The sequence below is a fragment of the Salvelinus alpinus genome, chromosome 10 (assembly GCF_045679555.1).
Source record: "Salvelinus alpinus chromosome 10, SLU_Salpinus.1, whole genome shotgun sequence".
NCBI lineage: Eukaryota > Metazoa > Chordata > Actinopteri > Salmoniformes > Salmonidae > Salvelinus > Salvelinus alpinus.
In genome coordinates, this window is record NC_092095.1 from 51,942,065 (window position 1) to 51,958,957 (window position 16,893).

The window sequence follows — 16,893 nt, forward strand, 5'->3', positions numbered from 1 at the left end:
CTCTAACCCAGTCGGTACTGGAAGCTCTGCACTGCCTGCTCCTATAGCCTCTAACCCAGTCCGTACTGGAAGCTCTGCACTGCCTGCTCCTATAGCCTCTAACCCAGTCCGTACTGGAAGCTCTGCACTGCCTGTTCCTATAGCCTCTAACCCAGTCCGTACTGGAAGCTCTGCACTGCCTGCTCCTATAGCCTCTAACCCAGTCCGTACTGGAAGCTCTGCACTGCCTGCTCCTATAGCCTCTAACCCAGTCCGTACTGGAAGCTCTGCACTGCCTGCTCCTATAGCCTCTAACCCAGTCGGTACTGGAAGCTCTGCACTGCCTGCTCCTATAGCCTCTAACCCAGTCCGTACTGGAAGTTCTGCACTGCCTGCTCCTATAGCCTCTAACCCAGTCGGTACTGGAAGCTCTGCACTGCCTGCTCCTATAGCCTCTAACCCAGTCCGTACTGGAAGCTCTGCACTGCCTGCTCCTATAGCCTCTAACCCAGTCGGTACTGGAAGTTCTGCACTGCAGCCCCGTCTGGGTCCACAGGTTTCCCGTTTGAGGTCATTGTCTTTATAGCACTCTGCTGCTCTCATACTGAGTCACACAGTAGCATGATGACGAACCTCTCTTCCAGTCTCTCTCCTGGTCTTCACATATATCATCATTGGTCCTCCTTTCTCTAATGAAAGACATCACTCTTCCTTTCTCCCTCGGTCTTTCTGCCCCCTCTCTCTCCCTTTGTATTACTCGCCCCATCCTTCTCTCTGACCTTCCCCCCCATCTTTCTCTTAGTCTTCCCCTCTCCTCCCCTTCTCTCCTGGTTCTCAGACGAATGAAAAGGATCCTCAAATTGGATTACAGAGCTGGGTGAGACAGAGATGAAGGAATTGGCTGAGTTGGGCCTGGTTAAACCCGTTAGGAATCTCTCTCTACCCGCTACAGGCAGCTTCGACCCTGCTGCACATTTATGCAATTACACTGAAAACTGGTCCACGTCCTCCCCAGCCTCCTGGTCCTATCCCCTCTAGGGTAATCCCTGCTCTCCTGACCTCCATAAGCACTCTCTGCTATTGGTTAATACATGCTTTGTGCCCTAATGATCTATTAAAAGACTTCAAAGTTATTATTAAGTAATACTTGCTTAACCTTCCTCTCAGTTCAGTATTATATTTGTGGAAATGCACAATATACACAAGACGCATAATAAGAAATTGTAATTTTTGTAGACGTGTGTGTGAGATCTTGACCTTCTGTCTCAGTTCTCTTCTTCTGAGATGCCAGAGCAGGTCACGATCTTCCAAACCCGCCTGAATAAGCCTCGGACAGCTTGTCTCCATCTTCTGAGAAGAAAACGCAATATAGTTATTTCTCCATGTTGTTTTGACAATGATTAAGGTGTGGGCAATGTTCTATTTACGCTTACAATGATCTGTTGCCTTTTTATGAAATATTACATCTCTTGAAGAACTTACCACGGCACTATGCTGGCGTTCCACTGCACACCGAGCTGAACAGGGTGTGAGCAGACAGAGCAGAGCAGTGATGGAACAAGACGACAACCTAGCTGAGTTTGTACGTCTCAGGTCAAAACATGGATAGCCATTGCGAAGGAAAGTCTGAACACAAAAATTATGATTTTGAAAAGATTGTAATTTCCATGTTTGCTTCAGAGAGGAAAAACGGCCATTATGGATGTTATGCCCTCCGTTAGGGATGTTACGCCCTCCGTTATGGATGTTACGCCCTCCTTTAGGGATGTTACGCCCTCCGTTATGGATGTTACGCCCTCCTTTAGGGATGTTACGCCCTCCGTTATGGATGTTACGCGCTCCGTTATGGATGTTACGCGCACCGTTATGGATGTTACGCCCTCCGTTATGGATGTTACGCCCTCCGTTATGGATGTTACGCCCTCCTTTAGGGATGTTACGCCCTCCGTTATGGATGTTACGCCCTCCTTTAGGGATGTTACGCCCTCCGTTATGGATGTTACGCCCTCCTTTAGGGATGTTACGCCCTCCGTTATGGATGTTACGCGCTCCGTTATGGATGTTACGCCCTCCGTTATGGATGTTACGCGCTCCGTTATGGATGTTACGCCCTCCTTTAGGGATGTTACGCCCTCCTTTAGGGATGTTACGCCCTCCGTTATGGATGTTACGCGCTCCGTTATGGATGTTACGCGCTCCGTTATGGATGTTACGCGCTCCGTTATGGATGTTACGCCCTCCGTTATGGATGTTACGCCCTCCTTTAGGGATGCTACGCCCTCCGTTAGGGATGTTACGCCCTCCGTTAGGGATGTTACGCTCTCCGTTATGGATGTTACGCCCTCCGTTAGGGGATGTTACGCCCTCCGTTAGGGGATGTTACGCCCTCCGTTAGGGGATGTTACGCCCTCCGTTAGGGGATGTTACGCCCTCCGTTAGGGATGTTACGCCCTCCGTTAGGGATGTTACGCCCTCCGTTAGGGATGTTACGCCCTCCGTTATGGTTGTCTTAAATAGACATTCAAATCTTAAAGATTTCTTGGATCAAATCTATCATAAAGCATATGACATTTTGAATTTCAAAATGTCAGCTGAAGGCATAGTACCTCAGGATTGTATAATTACAGGCAGTCTGAATATAGTGTACAAGGCACCACAACCTAATACATTATCTTTTTCTTTCTCAATATAATTTGTATCCAACATTTACTCAAGTGTTTCCTTTATTTTGGCAGTTCCCTGTACATGTGCCTATACTGCCATTCCACTTTTCTGGACACTGAATGAAGTCTATATTTTGGGGGGCTTTCAGTTGAAAAGACACTCCAGGCCTTTTTACAGATTGTTGATCTTTTTGTCTAAAAACAGTACTGCCATGTATGAGAAATGCATTTCAGCATATATTTGGCAAGAGAATCTTAGCTAGAACACATACATTTTCAAGATATCAAAAATGTTCAAGATATTAACAATTTCAAGATATCAACAATTGCTTCAGGAAAAGTCTAAAGAATACTTCTCAGAACCAGCACACTAAATCTGGTGAATGCAAAATCTTCTGAAGCCAAGATATCATATCAATAGTGATGGGGAAAATTGATGCAGTTACATATCGAGAATATTTTTGACGATATACTGTATCGTTTTGACTATCGCAATATTATTTTTGCGCTAGTTGACTGTACCTGAACCAAAATGTCAATGTATTTCCTTCATAGCTTGTTCTCTATCTTCTTTTTGAAATAGAGAGCCAATTTGTTTTCAGCACTTTTTTTATTTACATCAACTCGTTTTCTCATGGCTGTCTCTTGTCCGTCTGCAGCAGACATATGGTAAGCAATATGTTTGGACTGTGAAATCGCAATAAAATCACAGTATCGACTCGCAATACATGTAGAATTGTGAGATTCGCAAAACATATCATATGGGCACCTAAGTATCGTGACAATATCATATATTTACAAGACAGTAGAACACAACTCAAGACACTTACATTTTTTCTTTATTGCTTCATGAACACCTCATATTCATAACTAACACTGGGGGACAGTTGTGAGTGGAAAAACCAAGCTCTGTGAGCGCTTTCTAAAAGCCATGAAATATGAATGCCTAAAAACATTTTTTAAGCCTCCTACTCTGTAATGGTGAAGATGTATGCAATTTCCTAGTTAAACTGGTCAAAAAAATGAACTGCAACATATAGACCTTAAGGATAATCATGACCATGGTTTAATTTGGAAATGCCTAACTTTATTTGTACCCGCTTACGGTAGGTTGACCTTCCCACGGAATTACCCCTATATGCACAAAGCATGGGATAAAACCGAAAAGTTTTTTTTAAAGAATAGGAGCTTAGGGTAGAAGTCTAGTTGAGCAACTAAAACTGTATAATCAATAAAGATGGTTTAATATGTTGACAGGCAACGAAGGATTTATGGTGCGTTGAGGTAAATGTGTTTTATGGCTTTGCAATTTGCATATCTGTTTTCAGCATTAGGCCCAAAATCAACTTCCGCTTGAAAATAATGTCTTCAACATGTTTGTGCCTTTTTTAACCCTGCCAGTTGATGAGAGTAGGCTTGACAGCCTTTATCAGGCTCTTCCTGCCCTACGGTCAAGAATGAGAGAGGAAAGAATTCCAGCAGGGTGACATCATCACTCTCAGACAATAGTGGCTTTCTCTTGCTGGGTCACTGAGGTTCTTTACTGTAGCCTTATTGAGTCATATCAAACTCAATGGGCTGTAGAAATAACAGGGAATCCGTTAAGAGACAACCCTCGAAGTCCTACGTACTTGTTTCCTGGACCCTTAGACTAAAGGACACTTTTAATCGAGGTGAGCATGCTTTTTTATTCAAAGAGTTTGATTTGGGTCTGGAAAACTGGCCCCCCTGAGTTGAAAAGAAAGACTGTATGAACTGTGAATAAGGCGGTCTCAGTCAGGCGGAGAAGTGGCCAGTGGTTAGTGTGACAGCTCTGAAGTGTGTGCATTATCATTTTTGCTTGGCGCCTGGGACCCCCCCAGCCCTCCCTCCCTGACTTGTCAAGGCCGTCCCGCTGAAGGGTGATGGGTGAGAGGGCTGGGGACTCCGGTGCTGACTGGCTCACAGCCTCATCCCAGTGGAGGGCGTCAGGACGATGGGGGAGCGCACCTCTGACTGGCCCTGGAAGGAAAAACGGCCTGTCACTGCAATATCTCTCTGACACACACAGTCTGGCTGGGGACACCATCCAGTAAGAGATCACTCCATCTTGTCTCTCTCTCTCTGGCTTTCTCTCTTTCTCATTCTATCTCTGTCTTCTTTTCTACTCCCCCTCTCATCTCTTTTACCCCCCCCCCCCCCCCTAATGTCTCTATCTTGATATCTCACTCTCGTTTTATTTTTTTCTCCCATCCTTCCCTCCATCTTTCTCTCTCCCATCCCTCCCTCCATCTCTCTCCCATCCCTCCCTCCATCTCTCTCTCTCCCCTCCCTCCATCTCTCCATGAATAGACACCAGTCTTTGTGTTGTTTACCCTCAGTGTGCAGCAGCACTAGATATCTCGTGGATCGGTTTGATATATTCCTTATTAGGACTGCAGGTGCTGGCTGCCTTAACTCTCTCTCTCTCTAAGCCGTGCGTGTGTATAGACGCATTTAACATAGAACAGTGCTCTGCTCAGTGTGTCGCTGAATAATTCAGTAGATTTGAGAATAATAAGAAAAGCTGGTAAAAGGGAGAGGCTCTTGTGTGGTTTGGTAGTAAAGCGTGAACTCTCTACAAGTAGGGAAGGAGAGGGTTCCTTTGATTACTTACCTCGAGTCCTGAGTGTCTCACACACACACACACACACACACACACACACACACACACACACACACACACACACACACACACACACACACACACACACACACACACACACGGTAGTTCTCAGCCTACCTGGATTACAGGGCAGAGAGGCTCCGTTCTGCCAGATGTCTTACAACAACAGCTGTGTGACAGACACGCGAGTGCCAAGTCCAGGCCTGCACCCTGTCAGTCTGAGACCCACACAGACCATAGTGGTGGATGGCACCATCCCTCTGAGATTGGCTTCAGAGTGTGTTTGTGTGTGTGTGTGAGAAACATGTTTTCTCTCGTGTTGCACTGAAACGGCTCACCTCGTCGTTTTATTCATGTGTGTGTATCGCTGGTGTTCGTCTGTGTGTGCATTGTCGCGTGTTTAAATGCCTTGTTAACTAGGGCAGGGACGATTCCTCAGGATCGTGGCAAGGAAACAGAACACCAAGCGGATTTAACTTCTTTAGGAAAACGGAGCTAATGTTGTAAACAAACGTTATGTCGTCATCCAGAGTCGCATTTATTTATTTTCCAACCTACAGCACACGATATTTTTAAATACAGCAGGTTTTTAAAGGACCAAAGAGTTTATTTTGTGTTTTTCATTTTTTGCCATGTAAATATTGCGATAAAGGGCATCGTCACAGCCCTACTGTTAACCCCACCCTGACCTAACAGTATGTCTCCCTGTGTCTCTCTCTGTTCCAGAGGGGCTCCATGAACAATGACGGAGGAGGTGATAGTTATAGCCAAGTGGGACTACTCGGCTCAGCAGGAACAGGAACTTGACATCCGGAAAAACGAGCGGCTGTGGCTCCTGGATGACAGTAAGACCTGGTGGAGGGTGAGGAACGCCTCCAACCGGACCGGCTACGTACCCTCTAACTATGTGGAGAGGAAAAACAGCTTAAAGAAGGCCTCGCTGGTGAAAAACATCAAAGACACACTCGGTGAGTTGGGTTAAGTGTGTAGGTGGGTGGACGAGGGTGTGCGTAAGACAGGGCATCTCTGCTATTTTCTAGGGGTGCACTGAGGCGGTGCGGCACACACTATCTCTAAGTAGTGTGTGTGTGTGTGTGTGTGTGTGTGTGTGTGTGTGTGTGTGTGTGTGTGTGTGTGTGTGTGTGTGTGTGTGTGTGTGTGTGTGCGTGTTTTCTTCTCTCTGCTGTTTTCTAGGGGTGCCTCCACAGAGGCGTCTCACCTCCGTGTGTTTCATGCGGATGAAGCACTGTTAAAATGCTTGACTACTTCACACACTTACACTCTCCAGTTAGAAATGTTTTCTCAAGGCTGGTGATATGTAAACAGTATGTTTAATACAGAAGAGTTTTGTTTTGTGAGGCGTCCCTTAAGCTATTCATTATCAGGCAAGGGAAAGCTGGTGTGATCGATCAGGAGAAATGCCGGTATTGAAGCAGCTTTTTTCCCAGGTCAGAGGAGATAAGAACTAATTTAATATGAAGTGCAAGGATCAAAGATTTTCTTGGCTGGACAACGGCTGGGATTAGCTAATATTCTGTAATTTTCACTGTGGACTGATCGGGTAAAACTCTCACCCTTATTAGGCTAATGAATGAATCTCTGTTGGTACTAAGATGTTCGTACGCACAGAGAATTGGAGATCGTTTCCAATTGAGCGAAAGGGCAAGGTGATGCAGTTTTTTATTTTTTATTTAAATTGTCGACACTCAAGAGTGATACTGGGCAATAGGAACTGAAGTTGTGATGAGACGGAACCTTGCCGTTCAATGTTATCAGTGAAGAATAGGCGCATGCATCAGAAATGCACAAGATAGATGAGACTTCGAATTGAAAAAATAGGATAACTAGCCAAGAGGATTTCTCCCAGTGCTTTGCCTAGTTGTCAGAGGTCTTGACAGACAATGCAATTAACAACCTGCTGCTTGTCTGATCCCAGCGCCGGGTCTCTGATCAGCCATGCATCCTATGCCGAGAGCCGAGAGATGGAGAGAATTAGAATGAGAGAGAGGGGGGGGGGGAAAGAAAGAGAGAGCGAGACAGGGAGTATGTTGGTAGTAAATCTCTCTGTCAGGAGAAACGAGCCATGGCCCATGGCATTTACTGTCCCTGAATACTGCTTTATTTGATGTAGCTAGCTGTACACTCATCTGTACTCTCTCTCTCTCTCTGTCTCTCTCTCTGTCTCTCTCTCTGTCTCTCTCTCTCTCTGTCTCTTTCTCTGTCTCTTTCTCTCTCTCTCTCTCTCTCTCTGTCTCTCTCTCTCTCTCTCTGTCTCTCTCTCTCTCTCTCTCTCACACTTTTGTTATCTCTCTCTCTGTGAATTAATGAGCCTTGGAACTTCAGGAAACATTTTTCACATCTCTAATCTCCCCTATCATCCATCGCAGATGAATAATCTACATAATGTTTAGTGAGGATAAATTGAGAAGATAAATTGTAGCCCTGGGCAGGCAGAGAGTGGATAGCTCATCATGGACACGTGGCACATGTTGTGCTGTTTAGGGAATAATCGATCATTTGACGGCTGTTCGGGCCCACAGCTGACAGGTCGATATCTAACCTCCGTCATGACAGTCTGACAGGGTCTCCTACTGTTTGCTATGGCAACCTCAAGGGCACGTGTATTAAAATGGGGGTTAAATGAATCTGGTTTTGAGTGGAGGGGAATGGTATTAAGTATTAAGAACTGTAAAACCAAGCTACGACAGCTGTTGGTAACACCGGATGCAACCAGAGCCAACCATTTTTAGTTTATGGGATGTCTTTAATACGGCTGGATTTTGTTCCTCTCTTTCTCAGGAAACATAGTTCACTGCTGTTCCTCCCTGATGGGTTTTGGATATTAAAACACTTCTGGTCTTCCAGTCTTCGTTGGCTTATGTCCATCCCTTTTCAGTCAAAGGATGTCGGTCTTCGTTGCATGTTGCTCCCATGGTTGCAAGTCCCCAAGGTTGCGTCGCGCTTCAACAATCCACCGTTTGCTCTCTGTCAGTGGAATGCATTTGTAACCAACTTGCAGTGACCTGCCGTGTGGATCCCTCTGGCAGGATAGAGCGAACACAGGTTGTGTCCATCAATTAGAGCAGCTCTCTGGCAACGCGCCATGCTGCTCTGCTCGGTGGATTGGCTGTAACAAGCTTCACAGAGGTTACACAGATCTGTGTCCTTTATGTCTCATCACGAGGATAACCTACTTACTGTGTTCTCTATCCAACTCCCAACAGCGTCGCCGTGGAGCGTTCAGGTGGAAATATGTTATGTAGAACAGACCTCTGACAGAATAGGGGATCTTGTTGGCTCTATTCATGATATTTCTATGTGCAACGTTCAACACATTTGCTTCCTGAATGTGACTCTGGTCTGCATTAGACTATTAGGCCTATACTATATCTGTTTAAGTGTTAATGCCCTCGATGCCGGTGTTTGGGGGATATATTGGCACAGGTGTTGAGAAACATCGTCTCGGGCCAGGAAACCGTGCCAATATATCCTCCAAACACCAGCTTCGAGGGCATTATCCCTTTTTAACAGGTTACCAACATATTCAAATAATGATTGACATAGTTTCATTAACTTTATTTAGATTCATTTTTTCATACTATTTCATCCTTCCACGAGATATAGTCCTGATACAAATCTAGGGGTTGCCACCCAAGCCGGCAGGTCGTTCGTTATATCAGTTCGGTTGACAGAGAAGCGACTCAGTCGTTAAGTCTTTTTGTTCTGTATCTATGGACACGACCCAGTCGTTCATTTTAAATGTTCCATTGCCATACTGGCTGGCAACGTTCTTATCCCTTGCTTGCTAACTAGCCAACTACGGTTAACTTAGTCATGTCAAAAAGCCAGAATAACAGCAAAGTGGCTGCATTTTCATTTGTTTAAGCTGTTTTCTAGTGACATGGATTTCGATACATTCATAACAATGAGCTAATGATGCACCATTTTGCCTGGCATAGAAAACTTGCTCTCTCGTCAGGACACTGTTGTTTAGAGGAGCTAGTCAACAACACAGCTAACACAATCACTTCAAACTGAAGCTGGAAAGACTGTAAACTAGCTGCATTTCGTTTAGTTTGACCTGTTTTCTGTTGACATTTCTTTGTATATGTCCTTAAACATGATGCTGATTCAGGATTTCGACTGACTGAGAAAAGCTGCCTGTCTGTCTCGTCCCAATCTCCCGACCCCGACACGTTCATTACTATGGGACAGCTGTAGATCAAATTTCAATATTGAAATAATGTTGTAAATGTCAGAGAGCCAGACTGCAAGTTTTATACACATCTCTGCTATTGAAAACCACTCTAAAAGAAATGGGAGATAATGTCTAGATGCTTTTTATAGTGGAGATCAAATGTATAAATTGTCTGGCTGGGCTGATGAGACAGTAGATTGCACAGTGAGATGGAACAGAGTAAATAGGCATTTCCACCTCATAGCTTTAGCCGGTGGTAACTTGTGCAATAAACACTGGCTGGAATGCGGTTTTAACCAATCAGCGTCCGGGATCAGACCCCACCCGTTGTATAAATAGTGAGTAACGTGAGGGTGTTATCTGCTGCTAACAGTGACACATACTCTTCCCTTCCAATCCAGCTATTTATCAATTAATATAAACCTGGAGACACTGTTTAAAGGGGGAACTCTATATCCACTACAGCTCTCTTTGTTCTCTGTTGTCAGGCCTGTAGTGAGACAAAGAGCTTTTTGGCTTCTCACTCTCACCCCACCCAAGGCAGATGAAGTGGTGGAAGGCGGGTGTTAATGCTTTGTGTAAGGAATGCACACTCAAATACCATCAGGCTTACGCACTGTACACCGTGATTCCAAATGCGGACATGCGCTTAAACGCACACACGCCTTGAACGCACACACACACACACAAGTGAACTTGCTAACTGCTATGTTCTTGTTGCATTGAATTGTTTGCATCCCCGATGGGGATCAGTAGAAATGTCAGAACATTAACCAATCATCTCCAGACAACTTGCTACAACCTTGGCTTCCTCCAGGGACAACCCCTGTATGTGTATGGCTGGACCTCCATCTGTTTTCTGATTTGGTTATTACCAGGGTTACTTCAACCAGTGACACGTTTGCCTTCTCCAAGGCAGGTGTTATGCTTTCATGTTTTCACTGCAATCACCTAAGCGATGCAATATTTGTTTTAGTCAGTCACCAGTTGATTTGAATCCTATCTAGTGTAGGTCTACTTATTTTCTATGTTTATTTAGTCATAAAGTGTGTGTGTGTGTGTGTGTGTGTGTGTTCTATCCTAAGTAATCAGGTTTCTGCAGTACATAATCATCTCTAACCACTGAGGTGTTATAATTACCAACACAACTGCAGCCCTTTGTAGCGATTCAAATGACCTCCGTTTCTGCTTTGGAGCTGGGTCTACTGATAGGCTTCCAATGTGTTCTTAGCGCTCCATTGGGGGCCAGTCAGTATAATGCTCTGCCTGTGGAAACGTTGGCTCCGTTCACCTTCCCACAAATAATGACCTGGTGCCAACCCAGCTAGGATGAAACTCAACTCAATGTCCTCCGTTCACCTTAATGGAACAGTTCACATTGGGTGCCTCAGAAATGGCACCCTGATCCCTATATAGTGCGCAACGATTTTTTTATTTTTATACCAGAGCTCAGATCAAAAGTAGTGGACTATATAGTGAATAGGGTGCCATTTGGGACACAGACAGTCTTGCCAACAGGAACCTTTTTCAAAACAACTAAAACTATAATCTACCTTTTTAACGTTTCTTTATGGGCTATTGAATAATCATGACATTAAACAAACAAACAAACACGAGTTGGGTAATTAACCAATAAGGCCCGAGGGGGTGTGGTACAGTTGAAGTCGGAAGTTTACATACACTTAGGTTGGAGTCATTAAAACTAGTTTTTCAACCACTCCACACATTTCTTGTTAACAAACTATAGTTTTTTCAAGTCGGTTAGGACATATACTTTGTGCATGACACAAGTCATTTTTCCAACAATTGTTTACAAACATATTATTTCACTTATAATTCACGGTATCACAATTCCAATGTGTCAGAAGTTTACATACACTGAGTTGACTGTGCCTTTAAAGAGCTTGGAAAATTCCAGAAAATGATGTCATGGCTTTAGAAGCTTCTGATAGGTAAATTGACATCATTTGAGTCAATTGGAGGTGTACCCGTGGATGTATTTCAATGCCTACCTTCAAACTCAGTGCCTCTTTGCTTGACATCATGGGGAAATCAAAAGAAATCAGCCAAGACCAAGTCTGGTTCATCCTTGGGAGCAATTTCCAAAGACCTGAAGGTACCACGTTCTTCTGTACAAACAATAGTACGCAGTATAAACACCATGGGACCACGCAGCCATCATACCGCTCAGGAAGGAGACGCGTTCTGTCTCCTAGAGATTAACGTACTTTGATGCGAAAAATGCAAATCAATCCCAGAACAACAGCAAAGAACCTTGTGAAGATGCTGGAGGAAAAAGGTCCAAAAGTATCTATATCCACAGTAAAACGAGTCCTATATCGACATAACCTGAAAGGCCGCTCAGCAAGGAAGAAGCCACTGCTCCAAAACCCCCATTTAAAAAAGCCAGACTATGGTTTGCAATTGCACATGGGGACAAATATTGTACTTTTTGGAGAAATGTTCTCTAGTTTGATGAAACAAAAATAGAACTGTTTGGCCATAATGACCATCGTTATGTTTGGAAGAAGACGAAGAACACCATCCCAACCATGAAGCACGGGGGTGGCAGCATCATGTTGTGGGGGTGCTTTGCTGCAGGAGGGACTGGTGCACTTCACAAAATAGATGGCATCATTAGGGAAACTTATGTGGATATATTGAAGCAACATCTCAAGACATCAGTCATGAAGTTAAAGCTTGGTCGCAAATGGGTTTTCCAAATGGACAATGACCCCAAGTATACTTCCACATTTGTGGTAAAATGGCTTAAGGACAACAAAGTCAAGGTATTGGAGTGGGTATCACAAAGCCCTGACCTCAATCCTATAGAACATTTGTGGGCAGAACTGAAAAAGCGTGTGCGAGCAAGGAGGCCTACCAACCTGACTCAGTTACACCAGCTCTGTCAGGGGGAATGGGCCAAAATTCACCCAACTTATTGTGGGAAGCTTGTGGAAGGCTACCCAAAACATTTGTCCCAAGTTAAACAATTTGAAGGCAATGCTACCAAATACTAATTGAGTGTATGTAAACTTCTGACCCACTGGGAATGTGATGAAAGAAATAAAAGCTGAAATAAATAATTTGCTCTACTATTATTCTGACATTTCACATTCTTAAAATAGTGGTGATCCTAACTGACCTATGACAGGGAATTTGTACTTCGATTATATATATTTGGCTAAGGTGTATGTAAACATCCGACTTCAACTGTATATGGCCAACATACCATGGCTAAGGGCTGTTCTTAACAACGACGCAACGCGGCGTGCCTGGATGCAGTCCTTAGCCGTAGTATTTTGACCATATACCACAATCCCCCGATGTGCCTTATTGCTATTATAAACTGGTTACCAACAAAATTAGAACAGTTAAAAGAAGTGTCTTGTCATACCCGTGGTATGAGTCTGATATACGACGGCTGTCAGCCAATCAGCATCCAGGTCTTGAACCACCCAGTTGATAATGACAAATAAATCATGTTTGTCGAAGATGTGGCTAATTAAAATTGGTTGACCTAAGGCAGTCAAGTAGATACATTGTGTTTTTAAATGAACCCTCCAAGTACAGTTGTCTGATGAAGATATTTGTTGTTAATGACTCTTGCTTATCAGTGATTCTGTAAACAAGGTGGTTAAAGGCCTTTCCTCTTGTTTAGCTACATTCTTTATGAGTCTTGGCACTCTGCAGACCTCATTCTGGTGTGCTACCCTCATTGATTTGACCTTTTCTCTGTCATAATGTCAGTGTAATGAGGGTTGCGTTCAGGCCAGTGTAAAAGCTATAGGCCAGTGTAAAAGCTATAGGCCAGTGTAAAAGCTATAGGCCAGTGTAAAAGCTATAGGCCAGTGTAAAAGCTATAGGCCAGTTGGCCACGGGCTCTGTCAGTACGGTGTTCAACCATTCAGGGCTGGCACTTGGACATTGTTGTTACGGATTGATTTGTTGCCATGTGATGTATATGGTCACGTTGTCTTTGCTTCCAACTTCAGTGGCCCAAATTGTAGTATGCTGCTCAGCTAGGGGAGACGATGTGTCTTCTAGTTAACCAGAGCGTTGCTGGTCAGTACTAAATGTTAGCGTTGTAAAATGTGTATTTTCAAGCTGATCGTATTGCAGTCCTAATATATAGATCAAACTACGTTGTGCTTGTCCGGAACTTGTGAAATGCGTTTGACAAAAAGTGGTGCTCTGCTTACTCCGAGCCAGATGCTGATACTGCTGAAGTTTCTTCCTTCTTCTCTTCTGATTGAAGAGAATTGTCAAGGGAATTGAGTCTGTGATGGGCGATCGGAGGATAGTAGAACAGACAGAGAAATTGCTGCTCAGACAAGAATGACTAAGGCTTGATTTGACAAGTGACAGCGCGATGGGGAGCCGTAGAGGGGTGTAGAGTTAAACAACTAGAGTATTGTCTGGGAGATGAGCACTCTCCTCTACTCTCTACTTGCTCCATCCTACCGCACTATCCTCCTCTCTCCATCGTCCTCCATCCCTCTCTTCCTCTAAGTACACCCACACAGCTTTCCCAGCCATCATGCAGAGAGAAAAAAATGTAATTAAGAGAAAATGAGTTCCCGGCAAACCTCAGATAATCATCTTACTCTGATATTCATCAGTGATTGTAGGGTAGATATAGGTAGACGTAGCCTAGGTATCGGTTTACAGTATATCCTCCCTGTGCTGGAATTTAATTTCAGACCGAGGCATGGAGAAGAAAATCAGCTTTATGAAAATTGAATAAAGCGAAAGTTGTTGGCGAGTGATTCATTAGTCTCATACCACACCTTAAGTGAAGTGTCTCATCAGGAGAGAGAGGAGGGAGGGGGAGAGAGGAGGGAGGGGGAGGGGGAGAGAGACCGGGTGGGAGGAGAGAGAGGAGGGAGGGGGAGAGAGACAGGGTGGGAGGAGAGAGAGACAGGGTGGGAGGGTGGGAGGGGTAGAGAGACAGGGTGGGAGGAGAGAGAGACAGGGTGGGAGGAGAGAGAGAGAGGGAGGGGGAGAGAGACAGGGTGGGAGGAGAGAGAGGAGGGAGGGGGAGAGAGACAGGGTGGGAGGAGAGAGAGGAGGGAGGGGGAGAGAGACAGGGTGGGAGGAGAGAGGGAGGGGGAGAGGGTGAGAGAGAGGGGGAGAGGGGGGAGGGGGAGAGAGACAGGGTGGGAGGGGGAGAGAGAGCGACAGACAGGGTGGGAGGAGAGGGAGAGAGACAGACAGGGTGGGAGGAGAGAGAGAGAGAGGTAGTGGGAGAGAGACAGGGTGGGAGGGGGAGAGAGAGCGACAGACAGGGTGGGAGGAGAGGGAGAGGGAGAGACAGACAGGTTGGGAGGAGAGGGAGAGAGAGACAGGGTGGGAGGAGAGAGACAGGGTGGGAGGAGAGAGACAGGGTGGGAGGGGGAGAGAGACAGACAGGGTGGGAGGAGAGAGACAGACAGGGTGGGAGGAGAGAGACAGGGTGGGAGGAGAGAGAGAGACAGGTTGGGGGAAGAGAGACAGGGTGGGAGGGGGAGAGAGACAGACAGGGTGGGAGGAGAGAGGGGGAGAGAGACAGGATGGGAGGAGAGAGAGAGAGCGGTGAGAGGGGGAGAGAGAGCGACAGACAGGGTGGGAGGAGAGGGAGAGGGAGAGAGAGCGACAGACAGGTTGGGAGGAGAGAGACAGACAGGGTGGGAGGAGGGAGGGGGAGAGAGACAGACAGGGTGGGAGGAGAGAGAGGGAGGGAGGGAGGAGGAGAGAGACAGGGTGGGAGGAGAGAGACAGACAGGGTGGGAGGAGAGAGAGAGAGACAGGTTGGGAGGAGAGGGAGAGAGACAGACAGGGTGGGAGGAGAGAGAGAGAGGGAGAGAGAGGAGGGAGGGGGAGAGAGACATACAGGTTGGGAGGAGAGAGAGGGCGGGAGGGGGAGAGAGACAGGGTGGGAGGAGAGAGAGACAGACAGGTTGGGAGGAGAGAGAGGAGGACACTAAGGACCACCTGGACTCACATTCTTCTTGTGGATCACACTGCTACTTAATAGCATGGTGGGCGGTGGACCAATTATCTATTATCCGAGACCATCTGAGCTTTATATTGCAAGGAGAACATTCTGACTAAGCACAGCCTGTTCCATTCGTCAGCCCATGAAATGGGCCTATATCTGGGATTGATACTGAATAGCTTGGCAATCACTTCTCATCGAATTACTTTCTTTTCTCACTCCTCTAGTACCACTGCAGTAGCCATACATGATTAGTGTTACTCTGCAATCACCATTGTGTTACATTGAACAGTTGTCCCCAGGTCCTCTACATTGCTTCCCTGCAACTGTCCTGGCCTGTTCTTCTTAATCAGCATAAATTAAGAGCGTATCGTTAAGCATCGACGAGTCAGCTGTATGGGTCCACACTGTGACTCACCTTGGGCCTGGTGGAATTGATGGCTTGGTGAGGGCCCAGTTGAATGGATGGCTTGGTGAGGGCCCAGTTGAATGGATAGCTTGGTGAGGGCCCAGTTGAATGGATGGCTTGGTGAGGGCCCAGTTGAATGGATGGCTTGGTGAGGGCCCAGTTGAATGGATGGCTTGGTGAGGGCCCAGTTGAATGGATGGCTTGGTGAGGGCCCAGTTGAATGGATGGATTGGTGAGGGCCCAGTTGAATGGATGGATTGGTGAGGGCCCAGTTGAATGGATGGATTGGTGAGGGCCCAGTTGAATGGATGGATTGGTGAGGGCCCAGTTGAATGGATGGCTTGGTGAGGGCCCAGTTGAATGGATGGCTTGGTGAGGGCCCAGTTGAATGGATGGCTTGGTGAGGGCCCAGTTGAATGGATGGCTTGGTGAGGGCCCAGTTGAATGGATGGCTTGGTGAGGGCCCAGTTGAATGGATGGCTTGGTGAGGGCCCAGTTGAATGGATGGCTTGGTGAGGGCCCAGTTGATCAGGTTAGCCACTCTTCTTTTTAAATTAAATTTTACCCCCAATTTCGATCTTGTCTCATCGCTGCAACTCCAACGGGCTCGGGAGGCGAAGGTACAACTCCAACGGGCTCGGGAGGCGAAGGTACAACTCCAACGGGCTCGGGAGGTGAAGGTACAACTCCAACGGGCTCGGGAGGTGAAGGTACAACTCCAACGGGCTCGGGAGGTGAAGGTACAACTCCAACGGGCTCGGGAGGTGAAGGTACAACTCCAACGGGCTCGGGAGGTGAAGGTCCAACTCCAACGGGCTCGGGAGGTGAAGGTCGAGTCATTCGTCTTCTGAAACATGAACCGCCAAACCGCGCTTCTTAACACCCGCCCGCTTAACCCGGATTCCAGCCGCACCAATGTATCGAACGAAACATTGTTCACCTGACGACCGAGGTCGGCGTGCAGGCGCCCGGCCCGCCACAAGGAGTCGCTAGAGCGCAATGAGTCAAGTCAAGCCCCAACCC

General features: G+C 46.2%; 1 protein-coding gene across 2 annotated transcripts in view; it reads left to right on the plus strand.

Moving 5' to 3' along the window:
* Positions 1 to 16,893, plus strand: part of LOC139532217 (cytoplasmic protein NCK2-like) — a 54,726-nt gene that overhangs the window by 32,749 nt on the left and 5,084 nt on the right. For both annotated transcript variants that reach the window (XM_071329581.1, XM_071329582.1), the window contains exon 2: positions 6,013 to 6,254. In XM_071329581.1, coding sequence (XP_071185682.1) covers positions 6,029 to 6,254 — 226 coding nt within the window. In that variant the 5' untranslated portion in view covers positions 6,013 to 6,028. The remainder of the gene's footprint in view (positions 1 to 6,012; positions 6,255 to 16,893) is intronic.